At 40.4% G+C, this 23,155-nt stretch overlaps 1 protein-coding gene across 4 annotated transcripts in view; it reads left to right on the top strand.

Annotated features, from left to right (window-relative positions):
* Traf3 (TNF receptor associated factor 3) overlaps positions 1-23,155 on the top strand; it is a 107,543-nt gene that overhangs the window by 51,086 nt on the left and 33,302 nt on the right. For 3 of the 4 annotated variants that reach the window (XM_038336726.1, XM_038336725.1, XM_038336727.1), the window contains exon 3: positions 10,651-10,759. The exons of the other annotated variant lie outside the window; for it this stretch is intronic. In XM_038336726.1, coding sequence (XP_038192654.1) covers positions 10,751-10,759 — 9 coding nt within the window. In that variant the 5' untranslated portion in view covers positions 10,651-10,750. The remainder of the gene's footprint in view (positions 1-10,650; positions 10,760-23,155) is intronic. 4 annotated transcript variants of the gene reach the window in all.

Genomic DNA, 23,155 nt, shown 5'->3' with positions numbered 1-23,155 from the left:
CACACATATATATATACACACACACACACACACGTAGACACACATGCACACACTGATATAAAACACATGCTTCATAAAATGAGATGTTTAATACTGAGCCACTTAAGCATTTACTTTTTTCTTACTCCATTTACCTCTGTCTATTATTTTAAGATCTGAGGATTAGAGAAAATGATTAATTTTTGTCTATCCTTTTGATTATGGCATTAATGTCCTCTTGGAGAGATCTTCCCTATAGCCCTATGCATAGAAATCACTGCTCTATATATTTTATATCTCCTGTCTTAGGGTTTCATTCTGTTTTTTGTTTGTTTGTTTGTTTGTTTATTTTGGTTTTGGTTTTTCAAGGCAAAGTTTCTCTGTTTAACAGCCCTATTTGTCCTGGAACTAGCTCTTGTAAACCAGGCTGGCCTTGAACTCATAGAGATCATCTTGCCTCTGCCTCCCTAATACTGGGATTAAAGCGCAGGCGCCACCACCACATGGCCGTTTTAGGGTTTCTATTGCTGAGAAGAGACACCATGATCACCACAAAATCTTTTTTTTTTTGATGAGTTGAATTGTATTTATTTAATTAATTAATTAATTATTTTATTTTATTTTATTTTTTTATTAAAAATTTCCATCTCCTCCCCTCCTCCCACTTCCCTCCCCTCCCCTCTACCCACATCCCCACTCCCTCCCTCTACCACCGCAAAATCTTATAAAGGAAAACATTTAATTAGTGTGGCTTACATTTTAGAGGTTTAGTTCATTATCATCATGGCAGGGTATGACGACTTGCAGACAGAAATGGTGCTGGAGAAGGACCTGAGAGATCTACATCTTGATCTGCAGGCAACAGGAAGTGGTCTGAACGTCACGTTGAGCAAAGGAGACCTTAAAGCCCACCCTGACTGTGATACACTTCCTCCAGTATAACCATACCTACTCCGATAGTGCCATTCCCTGTGGGCCAAGCATTTAAACACATGAGTCTATAAGGGTCATACCTAATTCAAACCACATCTCCCTTTGGTAGTTTTCATGTCTTACACCTCGAGCCTGGACTGTCCTCCTTCTTAGCCTGATAGTTGGTGAATGCAGGGCCTCTGTCCTTATCCTCCTCTTCATAGTGCCCAGCATGGACATCAGACAGATTAGGGTGGCTTGAAGTCTATGTTAACACTTTCCTTAATAAGATTTTCTCAGAGGTTCAGCCAAGAAATCTTTTCCCCATGACCAATTTTACTAGTTTTCTGAACTATTGATTGCTTCAATTTTTCTTCCCCTTTTTAGAATAAATGACCTTTTATGTTCCAAGTGGGCCCTTCCTTGTTACTCTTCCCTTGTGTTTGCATTTAAATATAAAGATGGAAAGAATTAAGTGGTTTTTTTTTTTTTTTTGAAAACTAGTAAAACCTGCCCCAGTGCTTTTGGCATTCTGATGTATAGACAAACCTTTTAAGTTTGTTTTTTGTCTTAAAAGTGTTGGCATTCAAAAGTAGTGGATGCTAAGTTCCCTGCCAGTGTTTGGCTTGCTTGCCAGCCTACATGTGAAAGGTGGCCACAGTGCTTTTTGTGCTGGCTGTCTTCCAGGTATGCTCAGTACACTGGGTCTTTCCTAGACTTGCTTAGTAACTGTCTAACCTATCTTCAAAGTTCCCCCCTTATTTTTCAGCAAAATTTATTAATGTAGCTATTTTATTTGTATAAGGAATGTTGACAGAATATTTGAAAACTTCTTTTGTACTATGCTTTAGAAAAAATAAATTACATAGAAAATATGTGGGATTCAGATGACATTTTCTTGTTTATTCAGTGGAATTAGGAGTTGAGAATATTGGGAAATGAGATGGCTGATTTCATATGTATAGTTATTCTATAAAAGCAAGACAGTAAGTTTATCCGTCTATTTGCTTAAAATTGAATTGATGTGCTTGGAGACTGGGCACTAAGAACTTTCACTAGTCAGTAAATTGACTTGGTGTCAGTGCTTCAGATGGTTGTTTGGTGTTCCTCATATTGTATTATAAATTATTACCTGTGGTGATTGGAATAAGAATGACCCTCACAGGCTCATAATATTTGATGCTTAGTAACCAGGAAGTGACACTGTTTGAAAGGATTATAAGGATTAGGAGGTTCGGGGGTGGGCTTTGAGGTTTCAAAAGCCCACACCAGGACTAGTGTCTGTCTGTCTGTCTATCTGCTCTCTCTCTTTTTCTCTCTCTCTTCCTCTCTCTTCCTGCCTGCGGATCAGGATGTAGCTCTCAATTACTCCAGTGTCATGCCTGCTGCCATGCTCCTCACAATGATGATAATGGGCTAAGCCTCTGAAACTGTAAGCAAGCACCCAATTAAATGCTTTTAAGAGTTGCCATGGTCATGGTGTCTCTTCATGGCAATGGAACAGTAACTAAAACATCACCTAAATTCAGCCTGACTGCATTTTGCTTTTTTTTGCACCCATGCTTTGTGTGCATATATTTCATGGTTATAGGAAAATTTAAAGTCTCTTAGTGCTATCTTGTCTACAAAGTGTTTTTTTTACAAAACTATTTTTTATCCATTTGATGATTGCCTTTGATTGATACAGTAGGAACACGCACATACACATGTGACTATTTGTAGCACGATTAATAAAAACCCAGAGTCATAAATTGGGGTTCATCTGAAGGTCATAAAAGCAAGACAGCCAACCACTGGCTCTTACCTCTACCTCAGTCTGAAATGGTGATCTTGCCTCCAGGAATCTCAGAATGATACTATGTCTGTGAGCTGTCTCCTCCCATCCTATATTTCTCTCTAGAGCTGGGATTAAAGGCGTTCACCACTGGGTTAAAGGCACACACTACCTAGTTTCTATGGCAAACTAGTGTGACTACTTGGATTAAAAGTGTGTGTCACCACTGCCTGGTCTGTAAGGCTGACCAGTGGGACTGTTTTACTCTCTGATCTTCAGACAAGCTTTAGTTATTAAAATACAAATGAAATATCACTACAACTATTGATAGCAATTGATGGGAGCATTTTCTGTTTCCCAGACATCACTGAGAAGAAAATACTAATAATTCTTCTTAGCATTGGTCTTAATTTTACTTAATGGGAGACTTATTCCTAGAGACTTCTGTTTGCACTGTGATAAAATACTGGGACTAGGTCTCTGCCAGATCCAGGGGAGGCAAATAGTATAGAATTTAAGGGGGCACCAAAATAGTTGGTAATTGAGATTAATGATATTTTAATGTAGTACTTTTTAAAAATCAGGTTAAGGGCTGGAGATATGGGTCAGAGGTTAACAGCAGTGGCTGTTCTTCCAGAGGTCCTGAATTCAGTTCTCAGCACCTACATGGTGGCTCACAACCGTCTATAATGGCCTGCAGGCATACATGCAAGCAGAACACTATATAATAAATAAATCATTTTTCAAAATCAAATTAATTGAAATATGTGGTGAAAAATAAATTTTAGGTAAATATAATATTGGTATTGATTGTTTTTCCCATACAGCACAGTGACTGGTGCTGTATTTAAATTTTTATATGTTGTTCCCTAGTGTCCTCCCCATTAATTTTGATGTTCTCTATCATTGTACATTTTCCATATTCTCTTAAAATTTGTGCCTAAGGCAAGTCTTCTATTTCACCCAAAACCAGAACAACTTAGAAACCATTTAAACAACTGAGAAACCAGGCAGAATATGTAAAAACAATTTTCTGACATTTGTGCAGGGTAAATTAGGACTGTGTCCCCTGAAACAGGGAACCAGATGGACAAGCACACAGTACCCAGCTCATTAACTAGAGCAGGCACTGCGTGATTTCCTGTATAAAGGGCAACAAGCACTCGTGCTGGGCATGTGGAACCTCTTGGTTTCTGTCATGACCATTCTGTTCTCACTTGGGCTTCCTCTATAAAAGCACGAATGTAATCAAACAAGTATAGATTTGTTCCAACAAAACTTCATTATAAAAGCAGCAGCAGGTTGGATTTGGCCTTTAGGTAGCTTTTTACCTGGTTTAGAGTCTCCACACATTAGGTAAGGGGAAAAAGGCCAGAGTTCAGCAACCTCATCAGCGTGACAAAGCAGAGCAAATTTGGGGAAAGGGAAGCTGCTTAGAACTGCAGGGATCTGCACAATGACCCCAAAGTTTTGCCTGGGTTATCATATACACAGCAGACTTACCTCAAAGCCAGAAAAAGCCATCAGAAAGAGCAGACCGTCACATAAGTCTTGGAATATGTTCTAGGATTGCCTTTCATTGTTAGTGGGATGCAGAGCAACTTTTCACCCAGGTTGATGTGTAGCTAGCTCAGCAGTCTATAACCTGTAGGAGGCTATAGCCCTAAAGTAAGTTGCTTCTGATTTTCTCTAGCCAAGTCTAGGTAATTTAGCTGTATTCAAGAACAAAGCCCAGAAACTTGAAAAGGTACAGTAAGAGCTGGGGCTGGGGCACAATGGAAGAGAGGGTGCTTAGTGTAGGCAGGACTTTGAGTTTAATTCCAGCCACTACGGAAAAACTCAACAAGAACAAAAGAGAAAGTATTAGAGAGAATTATAGAGAAAATTGGCAAATTTTCATGGTATTGGGGGCAAGGAGCATAGCTCAGTGGTACATTGCTTGCCCAATGTGCATGAGGTGTTCAGTCACAAGGATAGGACAGTAAAATCCAGTATTTAGCAGTGTGTAAAAGCAATCAGTGGGGTCTGGAGTGCTTGTTCCTTTAGAGGAGTCAGTCCCCAGTATCCGTGTCACAACTCACAAGTACCTGTACGTCCAGTTCCAGGGGATCCAACATTCTTTTCTGTGTGCCAGGTATGCACATGGTACACATATACATAAGGCAAATCATGTACACACATAAAATAAATGAATACTAATTTTTTTTTAGAAAAAGTACTGATCTTAAGTAGTTGGCTTATGAGTTAAATACTGAAAGAAAAAAACCTTAATTCCAAACCTTAACTGCTAGTTTTTTACCCAGCACAAAGCTCTTTGTAAGATGAAGAGAGATTTTTAGCCAAGAAAAGCTAACCCAAGGACCTAGGACTCCATAGCACACGCAGCCTAGGTTCCAATCCCAGTCTCAACCCAAGAAGAAAACAAAAATATCTGTCTGGCATGGTGCCTAGAACTTGAGCACAGAAGAAACTGAGGCAGGAGGATTGCAGGTTGAAGGCCAACCTGGTTTACATAGTGAGACACTATCTTAGAAAAATAAGAAAACCCCAATAACTAAAATGAAAAACTAACAGAACTTATTGCCAGCAGAATTACACTTGAGAAAATACCAAAGGACGTTTGGATAGAAGAAGAGGACAGTGTGGAAGCTTTTGTAAAAGAATAATAGGAACTCAAAATGGTCCATCATGGGCTCATTTTACTTCAAGTAACTTTTGAAAAATTAACTATTTAAGGTGAAAAATAAAATGTATTTTGGAAGTTATAATACTTGTATGATAAAATAAATAATAACAGAAAAAGAAGGGAGAAAATGAAAGTATGGAGTTCATAAGGTTTTATTTGCTTTGTTTTTGTTTTTTGTGCAATAGTTTATAAGTAACTTAGACTGGTATGAAGTCTGTGATCCGCCAGTCTCAGCTTCCTGAATGCTGAGATTAGAAGCATGTGCCACACTCTGCCTAGCTATGTAGATATGCATAGCTATGTGAGAACTATGTATGATTCTATACTGTGAAAAATTGAAGATGTATGTTATATCAGGGAAGTATTCTTTCAGGGAAAAAAATTTGTCAACATCAGAAATATACAGTGGGACAACAGCACGTATCACAGGCCAAAGCATGATAATATAAATATCTTTATGCTAGCACTTCTAACAAGTGAAAACAATTGTCAAGTTTTACTCAAGGAGAGGTATAATCTTTTTGTATATTAAGGCTAGAAGGATAGCAGAGCAGGTGAAGGCCGAGGACCTCAAGCCTAAGGACTGGAGTGCAGTCTCTGGGATTCACGTGATCAAGTCGACAGCCAACTTTGCACGTTGTCCTCTGACTTCACACATGCTTGTGGCACGTGTGCATCCATATACATTCAGCAAATAAATAAAAATTTAAAAGAAATTTGACAGTTTTTGAAAAAAGAAAAAATGTTGAAAAAGAACTTAGTTTTATTTAAAATACCTAAAAGAACACTATACATTATTTTACTGGCAAATTACACTAAATGTTTAAGAGAAAGAATGTTGGGGCTGGAGAGATAGTTCAGTGGTTAAGAGCAGTTGTCGGTCTTGCAGAGGACCTGGGTTCAGTTCCCAACACCCTCATGATGGCTCATGACCATCTATATATAACTAATTCTGGGGGAGACAGTGTCTTCTTCAGCCCACTACTGGCACCAGATATGTACAAAGTGCCTGTACACTCATGCAGGCAGAACATTCATAAACAAAAGTAAATCTAAAAATAAGAGAAAATATTAATTGGACAAAAGCTTTTTTAAAAAATGAAGTAGAATATATTTTCTAATCAGTTCTGCAAAGCCAGCACTATCCTAATTGCAAGATCAGACAAAACATAATGAAGACAAACTTCCATGAAAGATCTATAAATCAAGAAAAATACCTCATATGTTTAGCAAATCAAATCTATATAACAACAGATAAGGAGGTTACTTCATAATGACAAGAAAAAAGTTTAACTCCAGAATGAAAGGTTAGTTTAACATTGGAAAATCCATTATGGTCAAATGGGGTAATAGAGCAAAGAGAAATGCCACAGTGATGCAGAAATGGAAAATAGAAAACACAGAAGGCAGAAGACCGATAAAATGGTGCCTCACGTATAAGTGAAAACAGGAGGTAGAAGAAGGGAAGGAGATGGGTGGCTGGGTACAGAAGTATCTTGGAAAGATAATAGTTGAAAATGGAAGATGCTAGACTTAAGGCAGAAGGATCAGGAGTTCAAGGTTGTTCTCAGTTACATAGTTGAGTTAGAGACCAGTGTGAGCTACACAAGACCCTGTCTCAACAATGCAAAAGTTCAGCATCTAACAGATAAATGACTGTCACATAAGGCGTAATGGTTTATAGGGTTTGAACACAGACAGGTGCACAGAGGGAGCGGTGGACATGTGAGTAAAGCTGACTGCTTACAGTTTTGTCATCCAGAAGAGTTTGCAAATGTTGGGCCTTGAAAAGTCACAGTTCATGCTATAGTTTCTAAATAATAAAGAAAAGAAAGAGATTATTTAACTTGATGATTTAGGAGCAGGGACAGGAGTGGTACCTAATCCCAAAGAAGACAATCGGAGCCCCTTTTAAAAGAGCAGATTGAAACCCAAATATGAGTAATCACTTTTAGTATAAGTGGATCAAGTGTTCCAGTTAAAAGATAAAAGTATTTGGGCTGACCAGATGGCTCAGAAGTAAAGAGCAGTGGATGCTCTTCCAAGGTTTTGAGTTTAATTCCCAGCAACCACATGGTGGTTCCACCATTTATAATGGGATCTGATGTCCTCTTCTGGTGTGGAGGCATACATTTAGACATAGCACTCATGTATAGAATGTAAATCTTAAAAAATATTTAAAAATATAAAAATATTAAATTGGAATTCTAAGAAATTTAAGTCAGTGCTGCTCACTAGGACCCTTAAGGGCATAAGGATTCAGAAATGTTAAAATTGAAACGAAGAAAAACATACTACACGGATACCAACCAGATGCACAATTGTATAAAATCAGATAAAATGCACTGCATGGCAGACACAGTAATGTGGGCAGGGGTCTCAAATATATCAACAGCTTTTAATATATTAATATCCTGTCACATAGAGATGTATGTATGTGGACAAGTATGCCACAGAAAGCATGTGATCACAGGACAACTTTGGATTTGTTCTTTTCTTCCACCCTTATGTAGACTCCAGGGATCACAGCACAGGTCATCAAATGCCTTTATTTACCCTGAGCCTTTTCACCAGCCTAGTTCAGTTTCTTTCTACTTCTCCATTTTATCATCTTTTAGAGCCTTGGCATACTCTGCAGGATTGTCTTACCTGGGGAAGAGAGAATCTACATGTGTGAGGTCAGGTCTGAAAGCAACATATGTTTTGCTTATGCCTACATTATATTAGCAGAACTTGGCTTATAAACAGACAGGACTGTGAGTGGGTTAGTCACTGGCATGTACCTGTGTGACCATCAGGCTGAGGAAATTATTTGGGGGCATATTAAGCTTTCCACAGTTTGTAATTATAAAGGTTTCAATTCAGAGGAAAACTAATTTTAAACTTAGATAAATCTAACAGCATAACTTCAGAATGGTAAATAGACATTGACAGCAGTTCTAAGAAAAGTGAGCACATTCATAATCACAATGAAGATTTTGAACATAGCTACAATTGATGGGACAAATAAGCAAAAAGTAAATGTAACTAGCATCTAACTCTCTGGTTTGATGTTTTATATATATTTAAAAATTAACCTCATAGGTATCTTTCAAGTACACAAAGATGTTTATAAAAACTAGCCAACTGACCTGGAGGTGGTGGCCCACACCTTTAATTCTAGCACTCAGGAGGTAGAAGTAAGTGGATCTCTGAGTTCGAGGTTAGCCTGGTCTACCGAGGGAGTTCTAGGACAGTCAGGGCTACACAGAGAAACCCTGTCTTGGGAAAACAAAACAAAACAAAACAAACTGGCCAGTCTTGCATAGTAGTTCAAGTCAGTGTCAGTATATTTCAGACCATTGTTGTAATACAGATTGCAAACTTGCCACAATCCTCGTCCCTCTGCTTTCTGCGTACTGGTATTAGGATTTATAATTACCTTTCATTCCTGATTTAAAACTTAATTCCATAGAGGTCGTAGATTACAATATGTGTAGTGATCATCTGCAGTGCCTGCGCTATGGGACGGTATGTGAGCCGGGAACTAAGCTGGAGACTTGAAAACACATGCACACAGACAGAGACACGGGGACACGGGTCATCTGTGATATAAGAATGCCAAGTTTATTGTGCTCCAGGGAAGCTTATATAGAGATTCTTAACTGATAGCCTCACCCAGCTCCCTGGATCTTTCAGCTGCAGGCCTCACCAGAACCCACTCCCCTGCTATCAGAGTCTCCTGCTCAGAGCAGCTGCAGGCACAGGTAAACAAGTTGCTTTGCTCAGTTCACTCCAACAGGCAAAGGATCTGTGACAGGCAAAGAAAGTCAAGGGGCCAGGGGTCTGCAGCCCCCAATAATCATTAGATATAAATTTTTATAAAATTTACTCAAGTTAACCTAAAGTTTGTATTAAGGGTTTGTATGATACCATCCAGACAGTGGTGGTGCATGCCTTTGATCCCAGCACTCGGGAGGCAGCGGATTTCTGAGTTCAAGGCCTGCGTGGTCTACTAGAGCTAGTTCCTGGACAGGCCCAAAGCTGCAGGGAAACCCTGTCTCAAAAAACAAACAAATAAACAAAAGTTTGGAAGGATAGCAAAAAAAAGTATGCGGCTATTTAGTCAGCAGGATTAATACACCTAATGAGTTCCGTTCAAAAAGTGAGCAACAGAGGTCCTCTCAAACTCTTCTTCTAGGGGTGCAAATTATTATAGCTGCTGTGAGGAATCCTGGGCTTTCTGTAGAAGATTCTGAACTTCACACTTGCCTGTAAAGCAGTCACTCTTCTAGATGTATGTGTACATCTAGGCACCTGTGTGTTTGAGGGAGATGAGCAGAAAGGCCTTATGAGGTTCATATTTGCTCTTAATCAGGCATTTTGGATCAAGGACTGGATAGCCAAGTTATGTATTTTATTTCAATATTACATGATAATGGAAACAAGCACTAGCTGCAGCAACAGTGTAGAACAACAAAATGCAAAATGAGAATATAAACAACAAAGCCAGTCGTGGTGGAGCACACCTTTAATCTCAGTTCTTTGGAGGCAGAGGCAGGCAGATCTTTTTGAGATTGAAGCCAGCCTGATGTACAGAGAGAGAATATGATTCTATTTATATAAAATTTAGAAGCAAGCAAAAATAAGAAAAGAAAATAGTAGTATGTTCTAGGGTTGCTTACCTGGATTTTAACTGTAGTAAGAAAAGCAAAGAACTACAACCATAAAAGTTAAGGTAATGGTTTCTTTTTTTTTTCTTTCTTTTTATTTATTTATTTTTTAGTTTTCAAGACAGCATTTCTCTGTTTAGCCCGTGCTTTCCTGGAACTCACTCTGCAGACCAGGATGGCCTTAAATTCACTGAGATCTGCCTTCTTGAGTGCTGGGATTTAATGTGTACACCACCATTACCTGGCCAAAGTAGTGGTTTCTTGGAGGTTACAGAATCATTGCATTCAGAGCAAAGTATTTAATATTTCTGGAGTTCTTGCAGCACTCCATTACCTGACCAGAGTGGTAATAGGCTTACTGTGTAATAACCATGGTAATACTGTGTGAAGTTACCTCAACTTTGCTGTGTATATGTAATAGTTTAGCATAAAAGAAACTTAAAGGAAAAAAAGAATCAAACTTTATAATGCATGGTGTGATCTTTAAAGTATAGAAAAATCATAGTACATGTCCATATAGACTGATTAAAAACATTTACCGTGAACTTTCATTTTACAAAAATGCATACTCTGGAATTCTGTATTTTAGAGCTTTTAACATTTTCCAGCTGCTTTAAAGCTGACCAGGCCTTCTTCTTGATTCTCAGGTACAAGATCCCCATTACTTGAAGGGAAAGGTTGGCACTGCTCAACGTCTTGTGGAAGCTTCTCCCTCATTCCTAGCCTCCCCGAACCTCCTTACAGCATATGACACAGGTATGCTGTTGGAAATTTTTAATATGGGCAGACTTCTTTTTTCAACTGTTACCTTTTTGCTTTGCATAAAAATAAGGTAGTTCTAAAACATGCTGAACTTGCTGGCTTTTAGCCATAGCAGTTTCCTTTTTAGACAGTTGTTGAAGATCTGCAGATGTGCCCCTGGGTTTGTTTTGTTTTTGACTGCATCTAGCTTTATTTTCTTTCTTTTTTTTAAAAAAAAAAAAAAAACTCTTGTGTTTGTGTGTGTGTTGGGGTTTGTGCACAGAATGCAGGACATCTGTGAAGTCTGTGTGTGTGTGTGTGTGTGTGTGTTGGGGTTTGTGCGTCAGAATGCAGGACATTTGTGAAGTCCTCTGTGTGTGTGTGTGTGTGTGTGTGTGTGTATTTGTGTGTGTTTTGGGGTTTATGCATCAGAATGCAGGATGTCTGTGAAGTCCAGAAGAGGGTATAAAGATAACTTGGAGCTTGGAAGTATAGGCACTTGTGAATTGCCTGAAATGGGTGCTGGGATCCAAACACAGGACCCTTTTAAAAGCTCTTAACCGCTATCTCTTCAATCCTCTTTCAATTTTTTAAAGCCAGCATTAAACTGTGATCACAATAAACAGGACCTCTGGGGCTAAAGAATGATTTAATAACTTCAGCAAACAAGATTAGCGGCCTTGCTGCCTTGCCAGGCCCACTCTGAAAGTTCTTCCCCCTGCATCTCACCGCAGAAGCATGCCTTCTGACCGTCTGCTGGCCACTGCTCCTCATAGGACTGTGCCTTTGCCTTCTTAACCATCTTTCAATAGGGACTTGAAAGGGGAAATAAATACTGTTCTAATCTCTGATTTGTGATTGAAAAAAATAAAAAAGGAAAGGACATGGTGATTATTGAGTGACATTTTATACTTGGAATTAAGAATCCATAATATGTTACAACATTAAGATAAATACAAAAAGGGTTTGAAGTATTTGCAAAGTGAAAGTTACTACATGGCTACTTTAGATCATTTAAAAAGTAGCCAGAAAACTGTCACTAAAGTTTCTTTTATAAACCCAGCAGCATCACAGTGCCACCCACACCCCATAGTTAACAGTTCTTTCTGTCTGTGAAGTAGGCTAGTAGCCAGTAAGTCTCCTCAGTCATTGTAATCTTCTCCACCCAGGTTCCCTGGAGTTTTTGTGCTCTGAACTTCAGGCTGGTTGTACTGTTATGAGAGCTTTCCCTGCCTGGCTTTGGCCATTGGCACTGAACATGTGACAGATGTATATATGCAGAGGCTGGTTCCTGGCTTCATCAACCCTCCTTGTAGGCTAGTGTGTTCTTGTCTGGAGGCACAATATCTGCACCTCTGTTCAGTCACAAGAGTCTGCAAAATGCTTCTGTTCTAACTCTGTCATGTATTCTTCCTTGAATAACTGAAATATTTCTGCATTGTTGTGTCAGTAGTTCCCTCATTGAGTATTTGCTTACCCTAAGGGACAGTTCAAATAGTGAATGGGAAAATATATGCCTGAGTCTTTATTTCTATAAGTTCTCAGCCATATGGTCTACTATCACTTGTATGTAACCAGTTGTTTCTTGTGAATTGAATCGTATTTTCAGGTATGCTTAGAGATAGTCAGATGCCATTTCTGGCCAGCGGAGCTTCCTGATTGCTAGGCACAGTGTTTGGTCTGTGACAAAGGCTGCCCTCCCTGCTTTCTGGCCTCTTTAGGTGTTCTCTACTCATCTTGAAGCTTCTTTACTGCCACCTGCAGCTGCCTGCTTTTTCTCAGCAGCTCTGGTTTCCTTTGTGGGAGGTGGGATCTTGGGGCCCTGGGACTCTTGCTATGGGCACTTATGATGTGGGAGCTTGGTCTTTTTTCCTCTCATGCTGAAAATCTTGGTTTCTAAAAGACTCAGCATATGCAATCAGTTATTTTAACCTGTTCAGGTGTGTGGTTGTTTAAAATAAGAATACCAGCAGCAACAGAAGACCTAGCTAAGATGAGCTCTATTCCCTTGCCACATCATCAACTGGTTACATAGTTAATGCACGTGTTTCACTGTTTTTTAAGGGAAGAGGGTCTTTTTCATTTTATTTGTATTGTGATTTTACAAAACCTTTTCATGATTCCAAGTCACAATTAAATTTTCAAAAATCTGAGCTTCTATTCCTAATTCTTCACAATGACCAGAAAGATAGGTATCTACAGTTTCTCATCATTTTCCAGAGTTGGAGAGGAAGAGCTGTTTTCTTTCTTAGCCCCATGCCCTCCCTAGGTGTGGCAGTGTCAAGTATTCAGGGAATGGGGGGGGGCAGAAGATTTGAATTAGGACTGGAGCAGAGTTTAAACCCTGCAGAAAAGGGGGAGTCTAAGGGAGAATGGAAGGAGCGATGAAAGCTGCCAACTCCAATACCACATTTTATTCTAAAGTTTTAAACATTGTAAACTCTCCTTAATGTAACCTTAATGTTTTTTTGCTCTTCGAATCCATTTTACTGTAAAGGTAACACTCTAGGTAAGGGAATTAACAGCCCCTTCTCTCTCCTCTCACCTCACTCTTGTAGCCAGAAAAGACCTCCCCTGAAAAGATCTTGTCTGCTGCAGGACACCTACACAGTGGCTTGAGCTTTGGGTCCTGCTCCTACCTTTCTGTCTAGATGGCAGGACTCCAGCTATGGGCCAGAGGAGCTGTTGTGGGGAGGCTGCTTGTTTGTTCCCAGCTGCTCAGCCCAAAAATAACCACACAGAAACTGTATTAATTAAATCACTGCTTGACCTATTAGCTCTAGCGTCTTATTGTCTAGCTCTTACATTTCAATTTAACCCATTTCTATTAATTTGTATATCGCCACATAGCTGTGGCTTACCCCCAAGATTCTATCCAGTGTCTGTCTCTGGCTGGACTCCATGGCTTCTCCTGACTCCGCCTTCTTTCTCCCAGCATTCAGTTTAATTTTCCCCACCTAGCTCTATTCTGCCCTATCACAGGCCAAGGAAGTTTTTTTATTCATTAACCAATAAAAGCAACACATCGACAGGTTTTCATCTAAGAGGTGCTTTAGAACTTCTAAGTTATAGCCTGGAGAGATGGTTTAGCAGCTAAGAATACTGACCGCTCTTAGAGAAGACCTGGTTTTGGTTTCCTGCACTAACAATATTCAGTGAACAATCACCTGTATCTCTAGCTCTAGGAGCTCCAGCGCCGTCTCCTTGCCTCCCTGAGTACCATGTATGTGGAGCACATACAGGTGAGATAAAACACTCATACATAAAAGATTGAAAAATAAATAAATCTCTAAATAGTCTTAATTATATGAACCAAGGCGTAATGCAGAGCTACAAGTAACTGCTATTTTCTTATAGTTGTAAGCTATTATCTGTAATTTAGTTTTTTGCTCCTGTCAGTTTGCGTGGGTTGGTCTGATCTTGTTAAGTTGACTGAGTTAGAGGTGTGGAGACAGACCTCAGAATGTGTTTATGAGCAAGTTTCCAGAAAGGCTTACTAGAAGACCACCATGTGTATAGACTGTATTACTTCATGGGCTGAGGTAGTAGAATATATTAAAAGGAGAAAGTGAGCTGAGCACCAGCACTCATCTCTCTGCTGCCTGACTGCAGATGCAATGTGACCAGCGCCACCTGCTCCTGCTGCCATGCCTCCCCTACCATTTTGAACTGCACACTCAAACTGTGAGCTAAAATCAACCCTTCCTTCCTTCATTTGCTATGGTCATTAATAGTAACAGAAAAGCCACAGGTAGTGAAACATGGGTGTTTATGCTCTGCTCACATGTTCACATGATCTTCACTCCTGTGCTCTGCAGTAGGGGCCATTTTCTTTGTTTATCTGATGCTTCCTTTTTTTGGTTTTCCCCGGACTTTCCAGTTCTTTGGAACACTCTTTTGTCAGCAAATATACTTTTGTTTCTAGTTTTTAAGCTTCAAAAATTAAAATGAAGCGAAATCACAGGAGTAGAAACTTTGTGCTGAAGTTACAAGTGTGAAGTCATTATCTATTCTGCTGTATGACACATGAAAGCCAAGCATCCACAGCAGCTGACTGGAATCTGTAAAGCTATGTCCTCATAATGAGGACATAGATATCTTATGGTGGGTAATATAAGGCCATCAGGTACAGTAGATTTCCCCCTGAAATTATAGCAGATAGTGAAGAATAAAGCACTAAGTCTGCTTGAAGAAAAGCATAGAGTCCTACAATATAGCAGTGCAAGGATGCAGACTCCGGGGCTGCTGCTTATGCTCACTGCTGGCCTTGGTTCCTCTTCAGGGTCCCATTGTATATGAGTGATAAGTCCATATTCTAGACATGCAATTGCCTTCACTGTAACTCCTTGTCTAGGGGTGCTGTCTTCTGTTTAGTAAAAGCTAACTCCTCATATGTTGGAAGAAAACATTCTTTTCCTACCTGATTTCCAGGAGGATGGAAGCTGAAGTGTCAGTGGTAGCCTGGGTTTCCATCATGTAGGTGATCTGCCCTATTATGCAGATTTGTATGTGTTCAGTTTCTGGGCATTGGAAACTCCATGTTGCTTTTCCAGTTCAGACTGTTAAACGTTAGTTGACAGAACCCTAAAAGTTGCTTCAAACACCATCCTTAATGCCTTTGACTGAAACAGCATTATAACATGAATAATAAAAACCCAGAGACAGATACCAGAGTTCAAAATGAAGATCAGAAAAGCAAAGTGGCTAGCCACTGGCTCTTCCCTCTACCTCAGACTAAAATGGGCGATCCTGCCTCCACAAATCCTCAGACTGAGCCTGAGCCTGAAACCTGTCTCCTTCCATCCTATAGTCTTCTCTAGTGCTGGTATTAAAGGCGTGTGTCATTGCTGCCTGGTCTGTGTGGTAGACTAGTGTGGCTGCTTTGCCCTCTGCTCTTCAGGTAAGCTTTATTTATTAAAACACAAATAATATACTACTGTATATCATAAGCTTTCTTCAATAGGATTATAAATATACAATTTCATTAGCTTATGATTGCTAGATCTAAATTTTAGGACAGCGGTATACTGTGTCTATAACCGTGCAAAATAAGTGAAATTAAAGTATTTCTATCCAATCATGACATCTAATCAAGTTTCTACAGTCTTCTATTTGGAGAGGTTTTAAAGACTGATATTGCTATTTTTTCTCATGATAGTGCATAGCTTACAGGTGGGACATGGGGGACTTCTGACCCACAAGGATGGATGCAGCTATCTTAACTTTAGGAGCCCCGCCCTTCCCCCAGACAGAATTTTATTGCAATTTTTTTATTATTTATTAAAAAATAAAACTCAGAGGTAAATATTAAGAATATAAATCTGAGAGAATGCAAGCATCCACAACATACCACCACTGTCCACTTCCTGGCTTGAAGGCCTGCACACCCCTTCCCCCCTGCCCTGCCCGCTTCTAATGTGGGATTTCTCTCTTTATGCTATGAATACCATTTGTTAGTAAGAATCTGCTTTGGGCCTATTGCAGCGCAGAATAGGGCAAGGTGGGAATTCCAGGCAGATACAGGAGGAGAGAGTATGTGGAATCAGGGAGATGCCATGTGGCACCAGACAGAACCTTACCAGTAGACCACAACCACATGGCGGTACACAAATTACTAGAAATGCGTTAATTTAAGATACAAGAGCTAGCCATTAAGAAGCGTGAGCTACTGGCCAAACAGTATTGCAAATAATATAGTTACTGTGTGATTATTTCAGGTCTGGGCAGTTGGGAACGAACTAGCAGCATCTGCCTACACACATCTTCCTCCAAGGGCCTCTCTTTCCCTTCTCCCAAGTCTGCCAGGGAACTCCATTCTAGCCATTTGAATATGAACTTCACAGCTCTAACCAATGCCTAATTCTTTTGAACATCAGGCCATAAGACAGGCCAAATTCCTATAACATTTCCCTGTTTTTGTCTAATTAAAAAAGAAAAATTCTAATTCTAACAAATTATACAATAAGAATGATTGCCAGGTGGTGGTGGTGTGCACTTTTAATCCCAGAATTCTGGTGACAGAGACAGGCAGTTTTCTGTGAGTTCAAGCCCGCCTGGTGAGGATTAGGGCAGGCTCCAAAACTAAGGAGAAACCCTGTCTCAAAAAATAAAACAAAACAAGCAAACAAAAAAACGAGAGAGAGAGAGAGAGAGAGAGAGAGAGAGAGAGAGAGAGAGAGAGAGAGAGAGAGAGAGAGAGAGAACATTATCAGGTATTGTCTAAATACTAAATAAAAAGGAAAGGTATTAACCTTAACAAAATGAAACTATATCCAGCAAGAACAATTATCAAGTAAGAGATACAGTCACAATGTCCAGTCCATTTATATTTGGCATATTTTGAGAAAATACTCCATTAATTGTCCTCTCCCCATGAGTTCAATGTTTCATAACTAATTTGCTTTCTACCATGATTAAGGAGAACTGTATCTGTAGCTGTCTAGTCCTCGACCCCACCAAAGACCTGAGAAAGATATACCATTACCTGAGTAAACAGAAAGTACAGAACAAGCAACTTCCAAAATTGTAAGAAATGACAGAAACAGCTGGCTGCCTCAACAGTTACTGCAGTGGTGAGGCATCCAACTTTGGATTACAGGCCTAGAATCTCTGGCAAACTTCTGAGAAGCAGGAAATTTTAAGGACTATCCTACCATTTCTTGGCAAAGTTCAGCAGTCACTTTTTTGCTTGGATAGCATACTGTCAGCAGTCAAGGAAAGGACAGTTTCTTGCCCAAATGACTAGCTTTTGCCACAAAGAAAGTAAACTCCATACAGAGGTTCTTCAATGGCCAACATCCTTTTTTTAAATGTGGATTGGTACTGCCAGGAGCAGATTTGTCTCATTGTCAAGAAAAGCCTTATGTTATTAAAACATTTTAAATGTCTTATTCAGTATGTCTTTGAAGTGTTTAAAGATCACACACACACACACACACACACACACACACACACACACACACACACACACACACACACACATATAGATTTTATATACAACCATTGCCTGGCTGACTTTTTTTTTATAAAGATTGACTTCATCTGTAAATAGAAAAAGGCTAATTCACAATGCAAAACAGTTTAAGTGAGATCAGCACCCACAGATGAATGGATACGAAATATGGTTGTTATTGAAACTCATATTCATGATGATACTTGGATAGGAGAAATGATTTGTAAAAAATTTAAGAAAAATCAAAATGTCAGATGTTTTAATTTTGATAAACAAGGTCATCTAAAAAGGGATTGTAGGCTAGGTGTTTCTAGAAACTTGTTTGTTTTATTTTAAGAGATAATCCAAACAGAAGGCTTTAGCTTTCTAGAGTATGTAGAAAGTGTGGCAAAGGCTGACACTGGACAAATGAATGCAGTTCAACAAGGGATAAGCAAGGTAATCCTTTGCCATCAATAAATTACTTGTGGGGGCAGCTCTTGTAGGCCCCATGTTAAATTTGGTTCAGTCATTCCCTGTCAGCATGGGGGAAACTCCTCCACAGACCAAATAATAGACCTAATGCCTGTTGTTAAAATCCATACTGCTCTGGATGACAGAACAGCTTCAGTAGGTAAAATTTTCAGGACAGACTGTAGTGAAGAGGCGCGCAGGCCTGCTTTTCATCCCACCCGGATCCCACATGGCTAGCTTTACACCCAAAATAACAACACACAAATTGTATTCATTTAAACACTGCCTGGCCCATTAGCTCTAGCCTCTTACTGGCTAACTCTCACATCTTGCTTAACCCATTTCTAATAATCTGTGTAGCACCACAAGGTGGTGGCTTACTGAGAAAGATACAGTATGTCTGACCTGGTGGCTGGCTTCATGGCAACTGTCTCACTGCCTTCTTCCTCCCAGCATTCTGTTCTGTCTTCCCCGCCTACCTATGTTCTGACCTATCAGGCCAAGCAGTTTTCTTTATTGATTAACCAATGAAAGCAACAGATAGATAGAAGACCCACCTGCATCAACAGACCATATAGTATTTTGCCAAATTTCTATAAATGACCAAAGACCAAAGCAAAACATATGGATAAATAATATTATAATTGAAGGTTTAGTTGCCCTGTCCCTATGCACACACACGGTGGGATATGATGTTGACGGTGTACTTGCTGTGGCACATGTGTGAAGGTCAGGACAGCTAGAGAGAGTCAGTTCTCCTTCTACCATCTAGGTCTCAGGGATCAAACTTAGTTGTCAGATTTTCTTTTTTCTTTTTGGCAAATGTCTTTATCCACTGAGCATCCCCACTCCATAGTTTTGAAAACAAGGTCTTGTGTAACTTCGGCTAGCCTCAGACATGCTAGGTAGCCACTGAGCTCCATTTCTAACTGTCTTCCCTGTTTTGAGGTCACAGAAGGCTTTTGTTTTAGTTGTGGTCAAGAGCAGAGGAAGCAGTTTCTCCTACCCGCAGGTAGCCTGGCAGAAATGCAGAGATCTGTAACTCCAGGTGTTAATGAAGCTGCAGATGGACAGTCTTGTGCTGCTTGTGGGAGTGTGTACATCTTCCTGGAGAACTCTTTGAAATTAGTGAAGCTGACCATTTCTGCATCCTGCCCACCAGCTTTCTCTTCACTTCTAACAGTTCAGGGCTAAGAGTATCACAGTTTCCGTAAGAGCAAAACCAGGTTTTAGAGATCACATGTGCTTTTTATCACATGGCCTTTGTTTTGTTTGTTTGAGAGGGTTTCTCTGTAGCTTTGGAACCTGTCCTGGAACTAGCTCTTTGACCAGGCTGGCCTTGAACTCAAGAGATCCTCTTGCCTCTGCCTTCCGAATACTAGAATTAAAGGCACAAACCACCCCGCCTAGCTCAGGGGGTTTCTTTGGGTAGCTCTGGCTGTCCTGGAACTCACTTTGTAGACCATGATTCTGAGTTTAATGCCTTAGAAAACTAGGGTGCTGTCTACATTTGACCTGAAGACTGTATTTGCCAATCCTGGAACCCTAGTCTGGGGTATGTGCCCTAGAGGAATTTGTCAAGTGCCTCAAAAGAAATGAGTCAGGATATTTGGAGTTGACTGTACAGAATGTAGGAACTGGAACACCATTGACAAGTAACCATTACTGTAGCAGCAAGACGAAGTGCATCCCACAGTAAAAATGAAAAATTTTTATAATGCTGGTAATAGAGTATTGATGAGAAATGTGAAGAGATGGTAGCTCACACTTATAACTTCAGCATTTCAGAAGTAGAGGCAGGAATATTAAGGACTCAAGGTCATCCTCAGCTGCATATTTAGCTTGAGACCAGCCTGAACTCTGTGAGTCTGTGTCTGAATAAAACAAGCAAGGGGTCTGGAGAGATGGCTGCTCTTGCAGAGACCCTGGTTTGATTCCCAGCATCCATATGGTAGTTCACAACTGTCTAGAATTGTAGTTCCAGGGATCCAACACTTTCCTCTGGGTACCAGACATGCAGAGATATACATGTAGGCAAAATATCCGTACACATAAAACAAACATTTTAAAGTATGAATGCTAGTAAGAGACTTAGGAACAGAAAGTTCAGGTGATATTTGCATTTTAAGAGAGGTGGGAGGATCCTGGCGGTGGTGGCACATGCCTTTAATCCCAGCACTCAAGGCAGAGGCAGGTGGATCTCTGTGAGTTCGAGGCCAGCCTGTTCTACAGAGCAAGTTCCAGGACAGCCAGGACTACACAGAGAAAACCTGTCATGGGGGAAAAGGTAGGAGGATAAGAGGAAAGAGCAGTACACCAACTCTGACTGAAGTAGTCACTCATCACTTCATGGCTCTGTGTATTTTTCACATGATCACACTATGTGTCTGGTATCACATGGTCCATTAATTCTAAGAAAAGAAAAGATCCTACCTAGAGAGGTTTTAGAACCTACCACTTGTCCTCCCAAGCAGTGTCTTCAACAGGTTGACTTGGGAGGGCCAGTGAAGATCAGCTGCTAACCAGTAACCTTCAACTCAGCCCTGCTGCTCTTAGACTAATACCTGAGTCCTCATTGCTGAGCTGAATTGAGTCTTATTCTTTCTCAGAATTTGGCTGCTCTAGATCTCTTACATTTCCACATGAGTTTTAAGACTATCCTATTAACGTATGTGCTAAAAAGCACAGAGGATGAGTCAGGGCTTTGCCCAAGCTCCTTCCCTCTTATGAAGGAGCTCCTCTAGTCTGTGGTTCAGTTAACTTTAGTGCACATTTGACCATTGCCATTGTGAACAGAACATCTTGAAAGAAGCTTTCTGAAGCAGACTCAATAAAAAATTACGAATTGGAAACTGGAAAAGGTGTTGGAATAAATGTTCTGAGCAGGATTATTAGGGTGTTATTCAGCCTCTGAGAGTGTAGCGTGTCACTGATACTGAGTGTTCTGGGAGAAACCAGGCTCCCCTAATTGGGCTAGAGAGCATGGTGTTTTTAAATTAATCTATCTCTTTCTTTCTCTTTCTTCCCTCCCTTCCCCTCCCCTCTTCTCTGCTCCCCTCCCCTCCTCTCCTCTCCCCTCCCCTCCTCTCCTCTCCTCTCCTCTCCCCTCCTCTCCTCCCTTCTCTTCTCCCCTCCCCTCCCCTCACTTCCCCTTCCCTCCTCTCCTTTTCTTTTCCTTCTGAGACAGTTTCTCTGTGTTGCTTTGGAACCTGTCCTGGAGCTCACTCAGACCAGGCTGGTCTCGAACTCACAGACTGAGTTCCTGTGTTGCTAGGATTAAAGGCATGCACCACCACTGCCCAGCTAGTCTTTTTAAGTCTTTTGTCTTAAGTTTATTGCCTGTAGAAGCACAGTTACTATACCCAGTTTGTATATTTGTTTTAAGAAATGCAACTAGACATTTTGTTAGCTTTGCAATTAAAAAAACATGTGCCATGCATGATAGATAACACATACCTTTAGTCCCAGTGCTGCATACACACAACGGTACATGGAAGCCAGTGAGATGGCTCAGTGGAGTGGGTAAGGGCTCTTGCTGCCAGACTTGCTGACTGAAGCTTGATTCCCGAGACTTACATAACGGACGGAGAGAACCAACTCTTGTAAATTATCTTCTCACGGGCATACATATATATGTCATAGCATACACTCACTGCCCCTCAGCTCCCCTTATAAATCAGTGTAATTTAACAAACTATGTGCCAGGTGGTAGCCATGCATGCCTTTAATCCCGGCACTCAGGAAGCAGAGGCGGGTGAAGCTCTGTGAATTCGAGGCTGGCCTGGTCTACAAAGTGAGTTCCAGGATAAACTCCTGTAGCATGTCATCTTTGTATTGTCAGTGTCCCTGTGGAGAAGCTTGTTCACACTATTTACAAGTAAAAAAGTAAATTTTTACTATCAGTATTAAGCTGTGTAGTGAAATTCAGAAGATAGCAGCATGAGTAAAACTCAACAAAATGTATAGAATAATAAATAATAATCAGGATTTCACGTGCTGACAAGAGAATTCTTCAGGATAAATTGTTGGAAACAAATGAAAACAATGACTTAATTCAGATGTTTGACATGGCTTGTGAAGGGAGGGGTGGCTCTTTGCCTCCTTGTGTGCTGCCTGGGTCGAATTCCTCACCTAAGCTGGAGAGGAAACTACCTGCTGAGTAGCTCTGTCTTCGGGGGTCGGGCTTCTTCCTACCTTATTTGTTTGATTACAGACTGTTGCGATAAAAATGAGAATCTTGTGCCCTTCATGGCAAGCACGGTCCTCAGCTTGCAGCACTGTCTACCTTCAGCATTAAGGTAAATGTCACCAGCTGTATCTATTAGGTATCACAAGCTAATCAAATTTAAATTGCATTATTTTGAGTAAATTATTTTGTATTAGTTTACATCAAGATTTTATGTTAAGATGCAAAATTTATTCCGTTTAAAGTACAAGCCCAGTGACTTTAGTCTACAGTTAGGGTGACTAACTTTAGTCTACAGTTAGCTAGCAGCACTCTCTAATTTCAGAATATTCTTACCTTCCCACCGTGAAGCCCCACTCCTCTGGCAGTGCCTCTGCCACATTCTTCTTCCCCCACTCCTACAGCACTGGTCCCCACTTGTATGGGCTCTGTCCTGGGCACTCTACTCAGGCACTTTCTCAGGCTCTCATGGCTAGTAAGTATGCAGCACATAGACCTGCTGTGCCCATCCTGTGGTTTCTCTTTCCTGAAGTTGCTTCCTTCACACCCACTGAGCCTTAGAATGACTGTGTGAGGGATGTGGATCAGTTGTCAGTGGCCTACTGTGGCCCTGGAGGTGTTCAGGGGTGAGTCCCCACAGACCTGCCTCCAGCTATTCAGTGTTTTTTGCAACAGACTGCTGCAAGGCTCTAGTTGATGAACTAGGTATAGCATTTTTTTTAAAAAAAAAAAATTGTTTTCTTTGGCATTCTACAAAAACAAAGACCTGCAGTTGTAGTCTTTTCTTATGTATATAGAGCATAACATTCTATAGCAAAAG

The sequence above is a fragment of the Arvicola amphibius genome, chromosome 7 (assembly GCF_903992535.2).
Source record: "Arvicola amphibius chromosome 7, mArvAmp1.2, whole genome shotgun sequence".
NCBI lineage: Eukaryota > Metazoa > Chordata > Mammalia > Rodentia > Cricetidae > Arvicola > Arvicola amphibius.
Note: the sequence above shows the minus strand (reverse complement) of the source record. Positions and strands in the feature narration are given on the sequence as shown.